The sequence below is a fragment of the Macrotis lagotis genome, chromosome 4 (assembly GCF_037893015.1).
Source record: "Macrotis lagotis isolate mMagLag1 chromosome 4, bilby.v1.9.chrom.fasta, whole genome shotgun sequence".
Classification (NCBI taxonomy): Eukaryota; Metazoa; Chordata; class Mammalia; order Peramelemorphia; family Peramelidae; genus Macrotis; species Macrotis lagotis.
In genome coordinates, this window is record NC_133661.1 from 35,283,499 (window position 1) to 35,304,679 (window position 21,181).

The 21,181-nt window shown below is 41.7% G+C and overlaps 1 protein-coding gene across 2 annotated transcripts; it reads left to right on the forward strand.

The window, feature by feature from the left end:
• The first annotated feature begins 937 nt into the window (after positions 1-937).
• On the forward strand, positions 938-19,051 carry SKIC8 (SKI8 subunit of superkiller complex). Of its 2 annotated transcripts, XM_074232509.1 has the most exons (11): positions 938-1,058; positions 1,265-1,303; positions 1,872-1,899; positions 2,992-3,097; positions 5,141-5,313; positions 6,325-6,473; positions 7,820-7,913; positions 8,306-8,399; positions 13,668-13,760; positions 14,723-14,801; positions 18,724-19,051. In XM_074232509.1, the coding sequence occupies exons 2-11, from the start codon at positions 1,292-1,294 to the stop codon at positions 18,811-18,813; spliced, it is 918 nt and encodes a 305-aa protein (XP_074088610.1). In that variant the 5' UTR covers positions 938-1,058; positions 1,265-1,291; the 3' UTR covers positions 18,814-19,051. The 2 variants fall into 2 exon arrangements, with proteins under 2 accessions (XP_074088610.1, XP_074088611.1); XM_074232510.1 differs by lacking the exon at positions 938-1,058 and having other exon boundaries at positions 1,877-1,899.
• The last annotated feature ends 2,130 nt before the right edge of the window (positions 19,052-21,181 follow it).

Sequence of the window (21,181 nt, forward strand, 5' to 3'; positions counted from 1 at the left end):
CCCCTCCACAGAAGGCGGTCTGTAGCGCTTCCATCTTTGCAAAGCCCTTCACCTACACTGATGCTGCTGGAGGCAGAGTGTCAGGCCCGCTTTACAGATGAGGGCACCGAGGCTGCCCAGAGGGGAGGGCCAGATGGGAGGGGCTCCCTGGCCCTGTCCACCCATCTCCTCATTTAGGGAAGCGGCTTACTCCTGGCTCTTTACCTGGTCATAGTCCAAAAGCATGCATTAAGCGCCTACGGAGTACCAGCCACGCGGTGGGGCTGGGGATGCAGAGGCAAAGCCATTGCCAGCTCCCAAGGAGCGGGCAGGGCGGTGGGACCACCCCAGCAGCAATGCTGCACCACAGGGCAGCCCTGGGGGGAGGAAACTGAGGCAGGGGCTAAGGGCCTGGCTCCCCAGCCTTCTAGATGCTTCCGACCCTGGAGGGGGGAGGGGCTGCCAGCCAGAAGCCCGCTTGGATGCCTCAGGGCTAGTCTGGAGAGGGGAGGGGCCGGGGGCGGAGTGAGGGCCGGTGGGCGTGGCCCGAGACTCCTCCCTCTCTTCTCTGCCTCCTGCTTTGGAGCCCCGCCCGACCTGGGCTCGAGAGGCGTGGCCACGGGCAGGGGGCGTGGCCAGGGACTCCTCCCTCTCTTCTCTGCCTCCTGCTTTGGAGCCCCGCCCGGCCTGGGCTCGAGGAGGCGTGGCCACGGGCAGGGGGCGCGGCCCGAGACTCCTCCCTCTCTTCTCTGCCTCCTACTTTGGAGCCCCGCCCGGCCTGGGCTCGAGAGGCGTGGCCACGGGCAGGGGGCGTGGCCCGGGACTCCTCCCTCTCTTCTCTGCCTCCTGCTTTGGAGCCCCGCCCGGCCTGGGCTCGAGGAGGCGTGGCCACGGCGCAGGGGGCGTGGCCTAAGGGCCGCCTCCGCCCTCTTTCCTTTGCTCCTGCGGCCGGCAGGGGGCGTCCGTGGCGTCAGCCCCGCGCGCCGCCGCCTCGTCTCTACGTCATAAGACGGCGCCGCTGTCGCCGAGGAAGAAGCCGAGTGGAAGAGGCTGAGGCGGAGCCGAGGAGCCCGGCGCCGGTGAGGGGATCTGGGGGGCCCGGGGTGTGGGGAGGGGAGTCCGGCGAGGCCCCGCCCCTCCGCCCGCCTGGCGTCTGTCTGCCCAAGGGGGACGGGGGCGGCACCCCGAAACCCTGGCCGCGGCCTCAGCACACCCGGGCGGGAAGTCAAGTGAATGAAGGCCCGGCCCGGCCCTCACGAAACCGGCCTTGTGTTTTCATCCACAGCGCAGTCATTCACCCCGGCCAGAAGCCATGAGTGTCCAGGTGAGACCCGGGGGCCTCGGCCCACCTACCCCGCCTTTGGAACTTTCTCGGCCTTAGAAAGATGGAGTGGAGCCTTCTCTGCCCCCAGGGGTGGCCCGGGTGCCACTGGTGGGGCGGGGAGGGGCAGGCAGAGCCCCCCCAGGTGCCCCTTCTGGCATGGGGGCGGCCTGGAGTCAGGAAGGACGGGGCCCCGGCCAGCCTTCCCGATAGGCCCTGTTTGCCTCCCTTTCTCGGTTGGTAGCATGAGCTGGAGGAGGCAGGAAGGGTAGCAGAGAGACCACTGCCGCGGTTTCACGGTGGTAAGAAGACAGGTGAAGGCTGTAGTTGAGGTGAGGACACGGGAGACAGAAGCACCCCAAATCAGTTGACCCCTCTGTACCTCCTGCTTGTGAGGGTTTCTTTGGCCTTTCCAGCTCCAGAACTTTGTTCCTGTGGCCCAAGACGGGCTGAGCCAGTGTTAGGACAGTTTGGAGCAGTCCGGGGAGATTCCTGTGGAAATGTTGTGGGCGTGGGGAGGGGGGAGAGGAGCTCTGACCAGTCGTGTAATGTGATTCCTCTCTTTTTTCAGTATAGCATTCTCTTCAAACAAGAACAAGGTATGAAAACGCCGTCTTTCCGCTCTTCATTTCTCATCAGAAAGCAGAAACTTCAACAGTCCTTTACGAATCTATGCTTGCCTCCTGTGTTTTTAAGGAACACATTGGCTCATTTGGAATAACTGAAAAAATTCAGTATCCTTCAGCCAACCTAGCGGAGCCTCTTTCTCTAAATCTTTCGAGGCTTGTCTTCAAACATCAAATTTAATTCCTTTTTTGGGTACATGTTTACCCATGATCACACAACAAATTAGTGATGGAAATGGGACTACAATCCAGGTCTTCCATTGTTAATTTCCATTTGTCAAAGACCTCTACTAATTAGCCGGTTGATTCTGCCCCCAGACTTGCAAGAGTCTCCAGCCCACAGATGGGAATAATTCACCCTTTTCTCAAGTGATGTGATTGTATTGGAGATAGCTTAAGTCATGGATAGTAAACGGACCTCTGAAACAGACCCGGGTTCAGATCCTGCTGGTGTCACATCCTTGCTCTGTGACCCTGGACAAGTACGCTCTCTCTGGTACCGGCAACTCTACATCTTTTTAAGTTGCAGAGAAAATTCAGTTCTGCAATTGTAAAAGAAAGGCCTCACAAGATGTTCCCTATAATATTGAAATCACAAGAAGTTCCATTTAAAGAAAATAACTGAGCAGATCCTATTTTAATTCATCAGAGGATTTGTGAGTGTATGACTTTCTTGGTACCACTGGACTGAATTTCATGATTTTCAGTTATCTTCTCTTCTCTCCTCCATGTTCTGTGGTCCAGTTTAAGGCTATTTTAATGTCTTTGGTTTTGTTTGAATGGAAAGGTAATAGCCACTTCAGGCCCCTCCATTAATGGAGGTATGGAACTATATATATACATATATATGTGTGTGTGTGTGTGTGTGTGTGTATATATATTTTTTTTTTTATAAACATGTGATTGGTACATACTTCAATATGTCAAAGATCTCTGATTTCATTGTTGTGGATAGTTGTTCAACCTGCTGACACCCCATAGCACATATCTTTTTGAATCTTGTGCCTAAAACATTTTATCACCCAGTGACCAACCCTGATGAATAACTATTTTTCTTTGTCCTAGCTCATGATGATGCCATCTGGTCAGTTGCCTGGGGGTTGAATCAAAAAGATAACTCTGAAATGATTGTGTCAGGATCCTTGGATGATCTAGTCAAAGTATGGCAATGGTAAGTTCTGGGAGCATTAAGTTTAAATAAAGTTTCTGAGTTTTCAGAATGTTGAGGATGTTTTTCTTTCGACTTCAACAGTGGTGAATTTAATTCACAAAAAAGAGATAGACATTTTTTGAATGTAGATAATGTGGGAATTTGTTTTACCAAACTAGGTGGATCTGAAATGAGGGATTTATGATTTTTTTGGTTTTGTTTTGTAGTTGTTGCTCTCTGTATGTGAAGGGGGGTAGGATAGAGTAATCAAAGAAATATTTGTTGCTTAGGGAAAAAAAGACTATTACAACTATTAAAAAGCAAACGAGTAGTCATAATCAGGAAAATATTGAAAAAATAGTTTAAAAAAAGAGTTGTAGGAAAGAAGGGACAATAATGGTTTTTCTATACCTAGGTCTTCCCAAAAGAGCAAGAAAAAATTACCAAATTCAAGAATGAAAAAGGGAATTCATATTAAAATGAGGTAGAAATTAAGGAAATTGCTAAAAACCATATGTAAACCCAATTATGCCAACAAAACTAAAAACCTAGATGAAATAGAATAATATTTATAAAAATATACAACACAGATGAGTAAGATTAAAAACCAGAACATTTAAACAACCCAATTTCAGAAACAAATTGAATAAACTATAAGTTAACTCCCAAAGGAAAATGATCAGGGGAACTAAGAGGGACTCAACAGTGAATTCTGTTAAACATTAGCGCCTTTATTACATAAATTGTTTGTAATAACAGCTAGTACCTCACCTCACCAAATTCTTTCTGTGAAACATACTAGCTTAATACAAAAAGTAGGGAGAGATAAAATTATAAAATAATAACTCATTTTTGATGCAAAAATACTGAATAAATTGTTACCAAAGAGGTTAACTCTATTTCAGAAATGCAGGGAAGGTTCTACATTTGGAAAATTTCAATCATAACCGATTATGTTAATAACAAAAATAGCATTCATCCCTAGATGAAGAAAAGACCTTTGACAAGAAAATTTTATATTAAAAATCAGAGGACTAACTGGGCCTTTCTTTGATATGATAGATATTATTTGTTTAAAACCAAGAGCTAGCATTATTTTTAAATGTAATCCTTTCTAAGTGAGATGACAAGTAAAGCAAGGATGACTACTGTCCTTTTAAATTTAGTTTTAGAAATGCCTGTTATACAAATAAAGCAAGGAAAACAAATGAGAGGAGTAAGCATGAGCAAAATCATCTCTAGTGCAACTGTACAGCACCGGATGTGAAGTCAGGAAAGCTTGGATTCAAATCTGGCCTCAGAAAGTTGGTGTGACCCTGGGCAAAGTCACTTTCCCTCAGTTTCCTCGTTTGAAAAATAGGGTTGATATTAGCTTCCATTTCATAGGGTTATTTTCAGAACAAAGATGAGATGATCTTTGAAAAGAAATTTGCAAAACTTAGAGCTCTAAAAATGCCTGGGAGAGGGTAGATTATTCCAGAATCTTAAGGCTCAAAGAAAATGGAAATATTTTTAATTTGAGTTAACATATGGGTAGTCATGGATAAGCAAGATCCTGTTTTATAGTCTAACAGTCAGTGAATCCAAAGAGAACAACTTCTAAGGACAGAACATTCTAGTCATTTTAAGCTGTTAAAAAACTGGAAAGCAGTTGGGTGGTATGAAAGTTTCTTCCTCTTTTCCTTCTTTCCTTCCCTCTCTCCCTCCCTCCCTTTCTTCCTCACCCACTATTGGGATAATATGAGATGATGCTCCTTGGAACTCAGAATAACTTATAGAGATGTCCACTATTGTTTTCATGGTCATCTTTTCTGTCATGCCAGGCGGCAGTCACTTAGTGGCCACCTACTGGTCTTTGGTCAGACACTGCTGTTCTTTGCCTGTTTTTTTGTTAATGCTTGTCCAGCTCAGCTCCTTTCTGTGACTGATTGTGTCCCATAGATATGATGGGGAATGCGAAACCGGCATCCAGAATTTTGGGGTTCTGTCATTCATTGTATCCTAGAAGAAATAATAAATGGCTCTTTTACCTTCACTGCTTTTCCCTTTTTTCCCTTGTTGAAGGAAAAATGAGAAACTGGAGTTACAGTGGAGTTTGGAGGGCCATCAGTTGGGTGTGGTTTCTGTGGACATCAGTCACACTGGAACCATCGCTGCCTCCAGTTCACTTGATGCTCACATTCGTCTGTGGGATTTAGAAAATGGCAAACAGATGAAGGCTATTGATGCTGGTCCTGGTAAGAAGGAGCTTTGCTCTTTTTTTTTCCCTTCCCCCACAAGATAGAATTGCCTGATTGTTTGCTGAAGAGACCATGTTTCATAGAAAGTCTGAAAGGGCAAATCTGTGGCCTCATCTAGCAAATGTTTTATGTGATTTTAATTCTTTACAAAATTTCCTTTTTTTATATATAAAAGTGTTTCATATAATTGATGACTGAGTGGAAAATGCACATCCCCAGTACCAGAGTGTGTCCTAATCTCCCATCTTCATTTGCTTTCACATTCTTAGCCCTTTCTAAGACTTGAGTCATCCAGGAGCCAGCTGCATCTCACACAAAAAGCACACTTTGTTTAGTCATTCCTACCACTGCCCCTTGACTGCTGGTGGACCCAAGAGAGACTCTTCAGTTCTTGTTGATCAAATGGGCTTTTTGAAAGTTGACCAAGCCCTTTTCTCACCCTGCCCTGGTGAGTGGACAGCACAAATGTGACCTTCATTCGACAGTGAATAGAGTGTGGAATTCCTCTACTACTCAGTTACCTTTCAATTAATTGTTCCTGAAGTTTTGTTTTTTTTTTAGGAAAGACATTTGCTGCTCTGAAGACAGAGCCTTAGCTGTCATGATCCCGAGATCATGTATATGACATACATGGTGTACATGACATAGGCATGGTAGAGATTTTGGGACTGATTTGAGTAGACTGTTGCATAATGTTGACATTTGAGTGTTCTCTTAACATCCCATATTCCAAGCTCAGAGCCGAAGTTTGAGAAATCGATGGTTTTATTCAGAATGTGCCTCTGTTTAGGGTTGTATCTACAGATAAGCATGTGAAATGCATTGATGGAAACAGAATATGATGAAAATTGAAAGCTGAACTATTAAACTTATAAAATGTATCCAATGATGACTTGTGTGGAACAACAAGTGGTGGACAGCTTGTTAGATTTTGTAATGCAACCCCAAGAATAGTAGGCTGGAAGACTGTGAGGGGATCCCAGTAACTGTTCTCCTTTCTCTTTACAGTGGATGCCTGGTCCTTGGCTTTTTCACCCGATTCCCAGTTTTTGGCTACAGGAAGCCATGTGGGGAAAGTAAACATTTTTGGTGTCGAGACTGGAAAAAAGGAATACTCTTTGGATACAAGAGGGAAATTCATCCTCAGCATTGCCTATGTAAGCCATCCTTTCAATCCTGGGTTTTTACCTCTTCTTGGTTGTTTTCTCTCCAGGCTTTTCATTTTCCCTTTTTTAAATTCAGGTACAGTGGATTTGTTCCTTTGTATTTGCAGGTGCAACCCTGACCATAGTGGGGCCAGGGACTAGAGTTAGCAAGGAATTTTGTGGTACTAGGTTGAGCACATGGGCATGGTGGGGAGTCTGACACTCAGGCCCTGGTTGACCACATTCTTGGGCACCCTTTCAACATTTATCCTGCCTTTTTTGTTACTTCCATTAATATTTTTCATTACCTTACATTTTTGTAACTTTTCAATGTTTTCATTTTTTCCTTTTTTAAGACAGAATTAGAATTTTCCCTTAATTCCACTAATAGATTTTTTAAGTCAGTCTTTTGGTGTTCTGTCAATTCTGGTGCCAGTCCTGCTTGAGTTTCTGTATTAGTTTTGCCTCTTGGTTTTTTTTTTAATTGTAGAATTTCTTTTTTTTTCAAGTTGAAGTATTCCTTTGATTTGTTTCTTAAATCTGGTACATTCCTGTCATTTCCTGGTTTTATGGATTTTTTCCCTTCAATACAGAGGCAAGTAGTACTGAATTTAAAATGAGACCCATCCCACTCCACTCTATTCCACTGATTGGTCTTCTTCTGGCCCATCCATGTTAGGGGGTAGAGTTGTTGGATGCTCCTGACCTCTCTGCCAGAAGATTGGAGGAGAGGAAGTTGTGGTGGGAATAAAACCTTAAATCTTGTTTCTTCTGTTTGGATCTTTTATTTCATAGTGTCTACAGATTGCCTCCCTCCCCTGGGTTTTCCAGCCAACTCTCCCCACCAGCTTTGGGGCAGTAGCAGCAGTCTGTTCATTTTTCCTTTTTTTGTCCCAGGTTTGGGGATAATGTGGCTATTACTCCTGGGCCCTGGTGGTATCTGGAGCAGTTCCCACCCCTAACCCTTCCCTCTTCCCAGCCTGGATAGTGCTGGTGAGGTGCTGCCTGCTTTGGACCCCTCCCCTCCCTGCTCCCTCCTCTCCCCCTTGCTTTCTGCCTTCCTGCTTTTTCCTCCTTTACTTACCCCTTCACTGTTGCTTTTCCACTTTGCCTTAATTTTGTTTTTTTAAATGTTTGAGAATTGCTTCTAATAACTAGTTGTACCTATAGAGTATTTACATTTCTTTTGTTTTTAGAATGCATAAAAGACCATTCCACCAAAGTTATGTGTATGCCTATTTCTCTGTGTGTGTGTGTGTCACACACACACACACACACACACACACACACACACACACACACTCTCCTCACACAGGACTCTGTTAATGTCAATTGTCACTCTCAATGCTCTCTTGCAGAGTCCAGATGGGAAGTATCTGGCCAGTGGAGCCATAGATGGAATCATTAATATTTTTGATATCGCAACTGGAAAGCTTCTCCATACGCTCGAAGGTATGTGTTTTGCCCATAGACAAGGAGGCAATCCAGTTGTTTCTTTAGATAGCAGGATCATTAGATAGTAAATGCATTTTGTATTTGGAAACCCAGGAGGTAATGCTTTCAGTGATCTCCAGAAATAGCTTGATGGAGTGACTTGTTTGAACACTGATTGTCTTGGCTGAAACATGGCAGTGCTCAGATAAAAGTGAGAACAAGAGCCCTTGAGGCAGAACAAGCTGGGCTGAGAAGGGCTTGTAGACCAAAGGTGCAGCGTGCCCCATGGACTTCCCAGGGAGCAGTGCCAGGAGATGGCCAGAGGGTAGTGAGAAGGATCTTCTCAAAAAGCAGAGCTTAGGTCAGTGGCATTTTCCCCCCAGATTAATAGTATCTGTTCTGAATTTCAGGCCATGCAATGCCCATCCGCTCTCTGACCTTCTCCCCTGATTCTCAGCTCCTTGTCACGGCTTCAGATGATGGCTACATTAAGATTTATGATGTGTAAGTTGCCATTTCCAATGAAAGCATTATGGTGAACAACTGGGCCAGTTATTAAGGGTTTTAGACTGTTGGTATCACTGAGTGCTTCTTGTGTTGGAACAAGCAGGAGGTCCTTCTGATTCCTAACTCAGCAGATGCTGTTTTCTCCCCTTACTTCCCCATCCTCAAGCTTTGGGGTTGATTAATAATTCACATCCTTCTCCTTATTACTTAAATACCCAAATGTCTCTGTGATCTCATTGATATGGATACCTCCCTCTGGGAAGTAACTTCCTGAGCCCCCTTCTCCTGCCCATTTGGGGCAGTTCTTGCCTGAAGTCTTTAACTCAGTCTCATACAGGTTGTCCAGCTGATAGATGAGACTTTCCCTTATTTTTTGTCATGGTAGGGATACCTTTGAAATATAGTAGCTGAGCTTTAGTTTTATCCCACTCTCATCATATAACTGATTCATCTTTTTCACCTACACATTTTTTTTTTCAAAACTCTTTTGCTCTGGTTTCCTTCATAATTCCTCATTGGTTATTTGTTGCATCCTGTTCACATTCACCCTACACTGCATTTCTCTGGTTTCTGAGGCAGTGGCTGGCACTTATAGGGCTCTTTGGGATTTGCAGAGCTTTGTACAAATGTCTCATTTTGCCCTCAGAACATCCCTGGGAGATAGGTGCCATTATCCCCATTTTATAGATGGGGACATTTTGAGGCAGATAGAGGTTAAAGGGTCCAAAGACCAGGAAGTATCTGTGGCTGAATATAATCCCTTGCCTTGATCATGTACTTATCTTGCTTACCTTGTTTCAGAGTTGTGTGTATATGTGCCTGTGTGTCTTTGTGTCTGGGTCTGTGTGTGCTTACTTGCTTCCTGTCTCCCTTCCCACATTTGAGTAAAAGCTACTTGAGAGTAGGATGGTAGGTGTCATGGCCTTTTCTTTATCTCCAGTCTGAGCCTGGAACTTTGCACATAATGGATGTTTCTGAAATGATTGAGTGAGTGAATGTTCTGTTGTCAGTTCTCATGGTGGAGGTGGAAGTCAAACCAGAAAAAAAAAAGATAATGTGCTCACTTTTCATCAAAAATCTTTGATTTTTTTTAATAAAGAAGCAGTAGTAGCCTTCATTCGATGGTTAAAAACAGTCATTAAACCTGTCTTGTTCAAGATTGAAAGGAATATTTCTCAACATGATGAAGAGAGTGATTTTTACTCAGACATGAAGCAGACTGGGAAGGGAGAAAAGAACTCAGCTCTGGCTCTGTTTTGTGCCAGCAAGTTACTTCCTGGGCCCCAGTTTTCTCTTTGGTACAACTCTAGAGCATTGGAATTAGATCCCCTTTTAGGTCCCTTCAAGCCCTAATGTTTTATAATAATAATATCTGACACTTATGGTATTTATTTACTGTGTCCGAGTCCCCAAGCAACTATTCCCATTTTATAGAGGTCAGACAAGTTAATGACAAGTTTGTTTAGCTAAAAACAAGCTCAGGTCAGTTCTTTCTGTCTACAGCTTCAGCACTATCTATTCTTCTGATGTAATCATAGCTTCCATTTTTACCTATATATATATTTATATACTTTAGTATTTCAGTTGATTCCTGGCCCAATTTGTGTAGATCCTCCCTCTAGTGATCCCATCGGGCTTCTTCCCCCAGGTGACTCTTGTCCATGTTCTTCCACAAACTTCATAGATGAATCAGCACATTGGAGACCTCTTAATGATCTGTGGGTCCCAGGACAAACATGCCTATGTATTTTCTGGCCATACATTTCCTAAATGAAGTCAGGATGTCATTTTTTTTACCCACAAGTCATCATTGGTCATCAGATGATAACAGCCTGCTAATATCTTCACTCTGAGTTTTGATTCTTCTGAGTCTGTTCCATAATTCATCATTGGCTGTCACTTTGGAAGATTGCCAATCTCCAACGTAGATATTTCCTGCCTTTTCTACCTTCTCTAGGAGACTTTATTTCTCCTCCTCAATCTCCATGACAAAGGATTACCTTTCAAGAAAGGCATTTGCTGCATACACATTGTGTAGTATCCTTCCCAGACCCACCCAGTTCTGCCCCAAGCTGAGTTTCAGTGTCTCTTCTTTAGAGTCTTCCTTTTCATTTACAGTAGTATAGTTGTATTGCTTATTCCCTTGGTTTTCCTCATTTCCTTCTGCAATCATCATATAAATCTTCTGGATTCCTCAAATTGGGCATTTTCTATAGCATTAATATTCCATCATATTCATCATGTTCTGGGTGGTGTTTTTTTTAGCCATTACCAAGATGATACTTGTCTTTTTGTTTGTTGGTTTGGTTTTTTTATAACCACAGAGACACCTGCCCTCTCCAAATATTCTGGGCCTTAATGTAAATAGGGCACAATGTCATATGCTGACAGGAGTAGCTAGACAATCTTCTGGAGAGAGAGGCTCTTCACCTGTTGTGTGCTACAGGCTCCCTTGGCAGGCTGGTGAAACTTTGGATCCCTTCTCAGAATAACTTTAAAAAATCCATACTTGAAAGAAATGTTAAATTCTAGTTAGAGATTAATGAAAATAAAGTTTTGTTTCCTCATCCAAATTCACTTGAAATCTATTTTAGAACCAAAGTTAAGGACTCCAGATATCTAGGAAATTCTTCCACGTCCTCCATGACTGTGAAGAACACCATCAATGCCAGAGAGAATTTTTTTCTCTCTTGATGTTTATCATTAAGATTATTGAACAGAATTATCTTTTTGGTGCCTAGTATCAAGGAGTCTCTCATGACTTCATGGGTGGTATCCTTTTGGAGAAGTTTGCAAGTCTGTTCTTTTGTTCTGCCAAGTCAGATGCTTTCTGTGATCAGTAAATAAACACAGTGGTTCATGTAGTCTCTATACCTTTTAATCATTTGTATGACAGTGATGATACCTGCTGTCAAAAACCATTTGTGAAAAACCACTTCCTTCCTCATTTTCATTAAGGCTAACTGATATATAGATAGGCCAAAGATATCTATATTATATGCATACTCTACATACCCCCATACACATTCCTTTTATAAGGTTTTTAGAGATGTGAAAATATAGTATGGTAGTTATTTATGCTCTTTCAAATACATTTTAAAAAATAATAATGTCATTTGTGCTATTTTCCCCCTACTTTTTCCATTCAACTGTTTTGAAAACAATCTCTCAGTGTTCTCACACTTCTGTTAACTCTCACACAGATTTTTTTCTGGGCATATTTGGTCTGACCCAGTTTTTCTTCCATCTTCATCTGCTTTGATGTGATTTTTTTCTTCCTTTTCTAGAGCATATTAGAAGTGAGGTATTTGAGTCTAAATGATGAGTCCTAGTAACATCAGTGACAGAAAGTTTGTTATGGCAAGCAGTACTGGCAGATCTTAGGTCATTTGTCATCTCTGTTATCCTTTCAGTTTTATCTATAAAGGATATTGTGCTGATCTGGCCCAGTTGAGGCCTTCTTTCTTCACTATTTGCTATTTTGGTAGCTATACTATTTGTAATCTTCACTATTGGTGAAGAAGGTTGTATTCTAAGCCAGTGACCACCACTTTTTTCCACTTAGCAAGGAAGTCAAAGTTTTGAGATTGTTTTTTGGCTTCCTCATTGTGGGAATTAACTTTACTAAGTTAAACTTCTCTAGAAAATGGTGATAACCCCTATCAATATCTCATCCATTTTTCCATTTTTGATTTAATAGATAAGGTTGGAGCTATTGTAATTAGAGTTATTATCTCAGCTGTAATTTTTCTTGTTATTAGGTGATTTTTTGACTTGCTTTTACTAGTATGATTGTTCATGAACTGATCTTGAAATTATTTTATTTCAGTACACATCATCTGTTAAGGTGCAGTTATTTTCTTTTCTTTTTTGGTGTTTATTCAGTGCTTACTATGGTCTTGTCTTCTGCCTCTGTTGGAAAAAAATGTAGTTATGTGCTTTTGAGACTTCTGAATAGTCTATAAATGTTCACTTTTCATTTCTTAATATTCAACTATCTTTTCTAGAATATTTTTTCACTAGTCTCTGTTTATCTTACCTTTGCTTTGAAATTATTCAAAATCAGTGTATGTGTTACCCTGGTTTTTATTTCTGTGCCTCTTGGTCTTCTGCCATAGGAACTATTGGCATTGTAAGAGTGTTTATTATCTTCATTCTGGTCTTTTGAGTTTTGCTTATTATGAGCATTGTGAGATGAGATGATCAAGTATTCCACTAAATTTTGTATATTGTCTTTGAATTACTTCCCTGTGCCTTTATTTGTTCATCAAAGAGAACTTGGGTACTGCAGTTTCCTTATATTTTCTGGTTTAATTCATAAGACTTTCATTATTAATGATATGACTAATTTCCCCTAGTATTATATACAGATTTTATACTGGGGTTGCCATCATTTAATATTTGTAAAAGATCCAGAAGCAGTGACTGTCAGCTCTGCTTTGTTTTCTACTGTGCTGCTATGGTTATTCCAGAGGTGGAAGGGACCTGCAGTGAAGCCAAAGGCCTCATGGATTGTGGTAGCACAAAGAATTTCTCACATAATCCCCAGCGTACCAATGAGGAGTTTTCACCAAGGCTGGTCCTTGGACAGCAGATACAGTCTGGGATTTGAAGCCCTTCTAGCTTGGTAGAACCTGCTAGAGTCGCTTGCCCTCCAGAACCCAGGGTTATCCTGAGGGCAGCATACTTCATGCTATTGTTTCTGATCCTTAAACCAGCCCTGAGAAGTAGAACTTGTAGAATTTGATAAATGAGAAAACTGATATCTAAAGAGGTGCAGATAGAATTCCTGAATAGCTGTCAATGATCTTTGATGAATTTGGAAGAACAAGGGGGGGGGTCACAAAAATGGAGATGCTCAAAGGTTGCTCCATTATCTTGAAAGGAAAGCAGAAGGCCCCAGTGACTGAACAGAGAGCTTGAGTCTGAAATTCTTCTGGACTTTGGGTCAACCATGATCATCATATTGTAGTAGTCAACCTAGCACATGAACCCTGGTGCTTCTCATCTGATTCCAGGATGCCTTCTCTTATGCTGCATTGTTTCTCTGTTTGATCTGAGAGAATTTTGGAGGATTATAGGGTTGCAAAATTTTTACTTCATTTTTTTTTCTGCAGTAGTGTAATATTTTCATGGAAAAATGCAATGTGGGTAATTTCCAAAGTCTAAGACTTCAGTCTGATCAATCGATTGAAATTGTTATTCTTGGAATCTTTACTTGAACTGTATTTTCATTTCTCTGTAAATCTGTTTCCCTTCCAACAGACAGCATGCAAATTTGGCTGGTACACTGAGTGGCCACGCATCCTGGGTGTTAAATGTAGCATTTTGTCCGGATGATATTCACTTTGTTTCCAGGTACTCAGAGTTCGTTTTAGTTTTAATTATTTTCAGTTATGTCTGACTTCGTTAGCACTATTTGAAGCTTTCTTGACAAAGGTTCTGGAGTGGTTTTCCATTTTACAGATGAGAAAACTGAGGCAGCCAGGGTTAAATGGCCTTGCCCAGCAGTGACTGAGACCAAATTTGAACTCAGGTGTTCAATTCCAGGGCCTGTGTTCTCTCAACTGCATGTCTCAGGATTCTTAATTCTTCCTAAAAAATGAAGGAGATTAAGTATCTCCACCTACATATCTGTAAATGATTGTTATTCTTACTTACAAGGTGTGGTATTTTATTATGGAATATTGTGTTTATATTCTTGAAAACTTTTGTGGTTTAAACACATTTTTAATGATGTTTTAAAAAGTTTAAAGGGGGGGGGGCGGCTAGGTGGCATAGTGGATAAAGCACCGGCCTTGGAGTCAGGAATACCTGAGTTCAAATCCGGCCTCAGACACTTAATTACTTAGCTGTGTGGCCTTGGGCAAGCCACTTAACCCCATTTGGCTTGCAAAAACCTAACAAAAAAAAAAGTTTAAGGGGACAGCTAGGTGGGACAGCTAGGTGGCACAGTGGATAGAGGACTGACCCTGGAGGTAGGAGGACCTGAGGTTCAGATGTGGCCTCAATCACTTAATAATTGCCTAGCTGTGTGATCTTGGGCAAGTCACTCTAACCCCATTGCCTTAAATAAATAAAATTTTAAAAAAAGTTTAACTCCTGAGGTCTTCTGTATTTTATCTTTCATATAAATCCAAATCATTACCTCATATGTTTGGTTAAAGTAAATTGTACCCTCCTGCCCCTCCTGAGACTTCTTAGTCTCAGAATTAGATGATCTTGTTGCTAAATGTTGGCTCTCTTGGTTCAGCATTGTAATGGATGCTTTCTTCTTGGAGTGGAATGTAACTCACTAGTTTCACTTTTATGTTTTCTAGTTCATCAGACAAAAGTGTCAAAGTTTGGGATGCCGGAACCAGAACTTGTGTCCACACATTTTTTGACCACCAGGATCAGGTATTGTACATGTTACTTGTGTTTTGGCATTTCATGTGCCTGTGAGTCTTTGGAGCCATAATGGCCCCATGGTCCCTGGGCTTTACCAACTGAATGTAATTGATCTGACTCAGTGTCATTTATTCTTTTTTAAAGTTAATTTATTTTTTCCAATTATATGCAAAAAAAAGGTTTTTAACATTATTTTGTAAGATTCTGGGTTCCACATTTTTCTCCCTCTCTTCCTTCCCCCCTCTCCTTAACAAGTTATCTGATAAATGTTATATACATATAACTATGTTAAACGTATCTTCATATTAGTCATGTTGTGAAAGGAGAATCAGAACAAAAGGGAAAAAAACAATTGTCTCATTTGTTCTTTTTGACCATGGGGCAGCAGATCAAATACTTTCATCTCTCTCCTTCACTTCAGTTCCACTGCTTCCACCCCAGGCCGGGTCTTTGTCCCTGATTGTCCAGACCATTTCATGAGCTTCAAGTCTGTCCCCTCTCTAAGCCATCTTCTAACACTTTACCCCAACAGTGGTCCTTCTGATCCACATCTGACTATGGCTTCTATTCACAAATCCTCACTAGCACTTTCTTATATAAAGTCCATGCTCAGCCTGGCATTTCAAATGCTCTGGCATTTGTAACCACATATCTCACTTCCATGTACATCCCACTGCAGTCACACTGGGACATTGCATGTTTCCTAGAACAAGCCCTTTGCGATGGTCTTCCCTCCCTCTCTCCAGAGTCCCTGTCCAGTGGTATTCTGTTTATCCTTTAAGAATGAGAGGAAATGTTCCCTCTTCCATGAAATCTCTGCTGTCTTTTCTTCCTTTCCTTCTGCCCCCCCCCCCAAAATCCTTTTCTTCCTCAAATGCTCTTTTTGGAGCACTGATCTGCCCTGATTTTGCTGCTATACTTTGCTTTTCTTTTATATCATTTCTGTTATGTGTCTCATCCCCTCCTGTTTAGGAAGTTGAGCACAGTGAGCAGGTGCTTCTAAGTGTTTGGGTTGCAAACCTTGGGTGACTTTTTGGTCAGTTAGAGGGCCCCATGCATTCACAAAATACTGAGCATTCATCCTGTTCAGGCTATATTTCCCTGTAGGGAAAATATAAAAACAAAGACACAGTACCTGCCCTTAGAGAACTTAGAACTGCAAGTTTGGAAAAGATGAGGATATTTCTTAAGTGGTTAGTGGACCAGAATATCTAGAATGCAAACTTGAAGTTCGGGGGCCCTGAATGGGACACTATGTCCCCCGCTCTCCTGTCACTCCTCATGTGACCCCTTAGGGCTTGGTTGTCCTTATCTCTGAATTGGTAGGGCTGCTTCCAGGGTGGTTGAGAGGTATGAACGTGTAAATCTGTCAGCATGAGAGAGGTGAACAGAATGCTGTGAGGTTGGGGGGAGGTGGAGAGGAGGATGGTCAGGACCCACTATCACCACTGGAAAGGGCCTCAAAGGGTATGGCATTCGGCAGGCAGAAATGGAAGTGAAATGGGCATCTTAAACTTAAGGAGCATGGAAACATAGAAGAGTTAGGGAAATGAAGAGTTCAGGGCAGTCTGCCCAAAGAGGGAGAGTATAGAAGGAAATGCTAAAAAACAGGCCAAGGCACTGAAGGCTTTTGATGCCAGGCTAAAGCGTTGGCCTTCTCTTAGTGGGCACTCAGGACTCCTTGAAGGTCTCTAGAGCAGGAGTGATAAATTAGAGCTATGCTTTAGGAAGCCAGAGGGACCTCAGGGGCTTAGCCTCCCAGTCAGACAAAGACAGAACACCTGGTTCTTCCCGGAGCACATCTGCTGGTCCACGTGTGGGTACTGTAGGAATTGGAGATAAAAACTGCCTTTGACCATGGTCAGACTTTGAAATCTTGCTTATAATTTCAACACTGGTGAACGCATGTGGTCAGTGGGCAAACAGCCTCGGAGTTTTGATGTCAGTTGCCAAAAACAAAGCACACCTGTTTCAAATCATGGTTAGTGGGTTTCATTTAACTCAGTTCAAATGGAACTAGAAATACTTGCACTGACAATCTCTCTTGCTTGCCTCTTTAAACTGCTGGAGGAGGGAGACCCTTCTGGAACAATTCATTTGCCTACTGCTAAAGTGCTTTCGATTCCAAGTACTGTATAAATATGAACTGTCAATTTTTTTTGGTAACCATTAAATGACTTTCCATCATGGAAATTCACCTTTAATAAACCATGTCTTCATGTGGAAATGATTTTGTGGATTTTCCTCATTTTGATAATTACTGAAAAGAAATATTCCTCTCTCCCTTCCCCTTTAAATGATAGCTATAATTGTATGTACTTTGATTTGAATTTTACTCCTCAAATAAACTGTTTCTAACAGTGCAGCCCAGGTCTTAGTTTGAGAAGAGTTTGAAAGCTCCTAAACATGCATATTTTATTTGAAAGTCATAAATCATGTAGACAACTGCTTCTATCATATTACCTGTGAGAGAGGTTTCCATTGTTCCAACGGTCAGTGTTTTATTTTTACCTGCATGGCTTGGAGCAGACCTGCTTTTGGGGGTAGCTGTCTGAGGATGTCGGCTGCATAATGGAGCCCATGGCCCAACAAGCTTGAATTCATTCACCAAGGCCTGAAAATCAAGTTGAGAAGTTGTAAAATTACTTTCGCTATTGATTCCTTGGAGACAGATTCCACCTTGGGTTTAATGCTTACTATTAAAGAGTTCTGTTCCCAGGGGATGTTGGTTCTATATCATGTAGATGTAAAAAAAGCATTCCCAGGGAGAAGAGAGAAATTCCTTATTTGGGACTGGGAAGAGGTGGAGAAAATGAATCTCATAACTCTGTAGGGGAACTTCCACTAAAAGAGTGACCTTTTCTCCAACTGGTATGGCTAAATTGTTGGGGATTAATTAACCAGTGACCTGAATTTAGGGCTTCATGAGTTCCAGTGACCGCCAGCAGAGATAACTAGGAAACACTTGTTTTAAAGTTCCCAAATGAGCACTGACTGCGTCTAGAGCTATTTGTGGGCTCATTTTCTTCCTAGAAACAAACTTGAGAGATTCCCTCTCAAAATAGATTTGTGGCCTGTGAGCCGGGGGGTGTGGAAGAGGTTGCTTGTCTTGGTTTACCCTGATAGCAAAAGTGGCCCAGCTGGGACTCCAAATCCAGTTTCTCTTTCAGTACCTTCAGGCCTGATGCAGTAGTATAGCGCCCCCCCCCCCCCCAGCTTCCTCTGGGCTTTGGTGAATCTTCAGTCTTCAGAGATTGGAGATCATCTTCAGCCCTGAGGAGATTGAGGCTGAGGGGACTGACTTGTCTAAGGCCACCTAGGCAGTAAGTAGCAGAGCCAGGATCTAAACCGGGGTTTCCTGACTGCACATCCAGTGTTTCCCCCCATACCTCAGTATACCACTATAGCCTTGCCAAGCCTGCCCTCTGACCTTTGACATCCAGGCTATGTGGTGAGACCAGAGAGGGACTGAAACAGAGACATATGTCCTCAAGTGCTGAAAAATATGAGGGATGGGAAGGACACCTGCAGGCTGTGTGCCTGAGAGCAGTATAGGACCCTTACCCCACTGAATGACCCTGGACAAGTCACCTCAGTTGTGATAATGGTACTCCCAAGGTGGATGTGAGGAACTCATGAGATGACAGATTTGTCAAGGTCTTTGCAAAGCTTAAAGTCCTCTAGAAATACTCAAGCTGTTGATTATCTAGTTCATTATTGCTCTGGGATAAGGAAGGAGGGACCTACCTCTCCCTCCCTCGGTTCGGGTTTGAGGAATGGGGGAAGCTGTTTCACAAGCATTGAATACTTTCTTCCAGCTTCACAGTTCGTATTCTTTGTCTAAAGTAATGAAATGTTTAGAACTGTGTGTCACTGAATCTGGATAATGGCATCAGTGAGTGTGACCTTCTTCCTTGCACTTTATTTGCAGGTCTGGGGAGTAAAATACAATTCACATGGCTCCAAAATTGTGTCCGTTGGAGATGACCAAGAAATTCATATCTATGACTGTCCAACTTAAGTTATCACACTCCAAACCGGGTAGGCTAATGATGGGGAAAGCAATACAGAGAGGGATGGACCACACCATTCCCTAATGTTGTTCATATTAACAGATGGACCTATATGGAACACTGCAGTGTGCAGAAGTTTGGATAGTTTTGGATACTCTTGATCAGTACACACAAGTTTATATGTCATCATTTTTATTCTTTTAATAAAGAATACCATATTCTCTGCATATATAGTATGAAATCTCTTTTAAACTACTCCCTTATTCCTTTTTCACAGCCTATTTTTTCAAGTGGACAACTCAAATGGGTCTGAACAAACTCACTTGGGAAAAGAACCGTGGAATCACTTTAATGTCTCTGGAAATTAAACATTACCTTCTCAGCAAGTGACCAAGTTTACTTTCAAGGAGCTATCTAGCTATATTACCTTTTCCATTTTCATTTTGGTGTTTAAAACAAGACTTTCATGGTTCCCAGTGATTTGCTTAATAGACTTACCTACCTGTCATGTATATGTTAAGTTACATAGGAATTATTTTTATGTGCTAAAATTGAACTTCCTATTTGGAAAGTTCAGTTACTGAAACATCGCCTTTAAAAAAAAATTCATTGTACCTAGAAGAGAAACAAGAGGAATTGGACTTAGAAGAAAAAAAATTTATGAAAAAACAAAGATCTCAACTATTGATTATTGACAGAAAGGTAAAGTTATCACTTGCTAAATTTTCCAGTTCAGGAATATCAGATGATCTCTTTTTTGGTTCTAGGGAATTGACAACTTTCAGGGAGCTGTTTCAAACCTAATAATTTGTTTAGTCATTTAAATTCTGAGCCTTAGTTTCCCTGTTTGTAAAGTAGGGACAATATATTCAGCTACTTAGAATAGAATGGTAGTGTGGAAAGCACTCTGTATGCTTTAAAGTATAATGGAAATGATATACTGTGAACCTGACTTGATAGTAGACTAGGTAGAGAAGAAATCTCTACTCTTAAGAGGTCAGAAAAAGATGTCATTGGAAACTTGGGCTGAACACAATTCCCTTAAGTACTGACACATTCTGTTTGTCTCATGGTCTAATCAAAGATGGATAAAGGGGATAAAAATCATCTAAATTATATTACACGAAAATGCTTTGTGCCATATATTTATGTGATGTTATCTTTTTTAAATTCAAGGGTGCTAAACTTAACTATTAACACAGATTTTCTTAAAAGATCTGCTTATAGTTTAAATGGAAGTCATCATGATAGATTAGATTATCTGTTAACAGTTTAGCAGTTAGTATCTGTATCCTAAAAGCCATAGACTAATACAGACTCCATGGGTTCTATTCACTGGGCAAGTTTCAAGCTTTGAATCTGACAATGAGTTTCCTGACTTGGAACATCCATGATTTTAAAAGAAATAAAAGTCACTTATCTTTGAAATACCAGCTCAATTTTATTTTCAGAATGACTTGAAAATACAGATGAGAATTATTTAAAGTAAGCTCCCTCCTTCCATCATGTCTATGGTTCCCATCCAGACAGTCTACTTAAATCAGCAGAAGAATGTAGAAAAATAAATTGCGATAGAATAGTGTTAAATACTAATCATTTTTGTTAGGGCCACACAAAATAGTAAGAGTCGGGGAGCAGAAGCCTTGATTCTGTCTAAATGTGAAACTCCCATTTGAGCTCAGGGAGAAAGTAGTTTGTCACATTTGCTCTGTTCTGAGCACATTATTGGCCAGGCATTTTTCCCCCCCAAAGCACAAAATTCCAAATATTCTTGGAGCACTTTTGGTCCCATGTCTATGGTACCCGTTAATCTGGCTATTTGGAGTCACTGGGAGAGGAAGCATTAACTGTACAAGTTTCTGGGTCTTAAATCTAGACACCCAGACCTGACTACACATCTGCATTGCCTCACAGACAGATGGCCTATATCCATGGAAGTTAAAGCAGGTCCTTTTCAATAGGATTTACTACAAGAATGGAAGGACTTAACTGTAACAGTCACCTGCAGTCACATGTGCTCGTCCACTGAAACAAATAATGGCCAGCCCATGCCTTTTTTAGGCTGGCTGCCTTCTATCACCTATAATGGACTTCTGTGGAAGAACTTGATGGGTAGGTCAAGGTAGACCGGTACTAAAAGAGACCCATTAATGGTCAATGACAGTTTTGTCAGAGAAGAGGTGGAGGAGGAAGACCTCCAAATATATGGCAGAGCTATCTTGGAAAAGAGTAGAACAGAAAGTAACGCCTTCATGCGAGTATAAAAGAAAACTTATTCATTTTCAAAGTTAAATTTTATAGGACAGGTGAGTAAAATTAGTGGCAAATATCAACTTATTGAACATAGTAATTTGATTTACAGAACCTTACAAATTG

Coding starts and splice junctions, on each gene's coding strand:
- SKIC8 (XM_074232509.1), top strand. Junction 6,474..7,819: donor TCATCCTCAGCATTGCCTAT/GTAAGCCATCCT, acceptor GCTCTCTTGCAG/AGTCCAGATGGGAAGTATCT. Junction 8,400..13,667: donor TACATTAAGATTTATGATGT/GTAAGTTGCCAT, acceptor CCCTTCCAACAG/ACAGCATGCAAATTTGGCTG.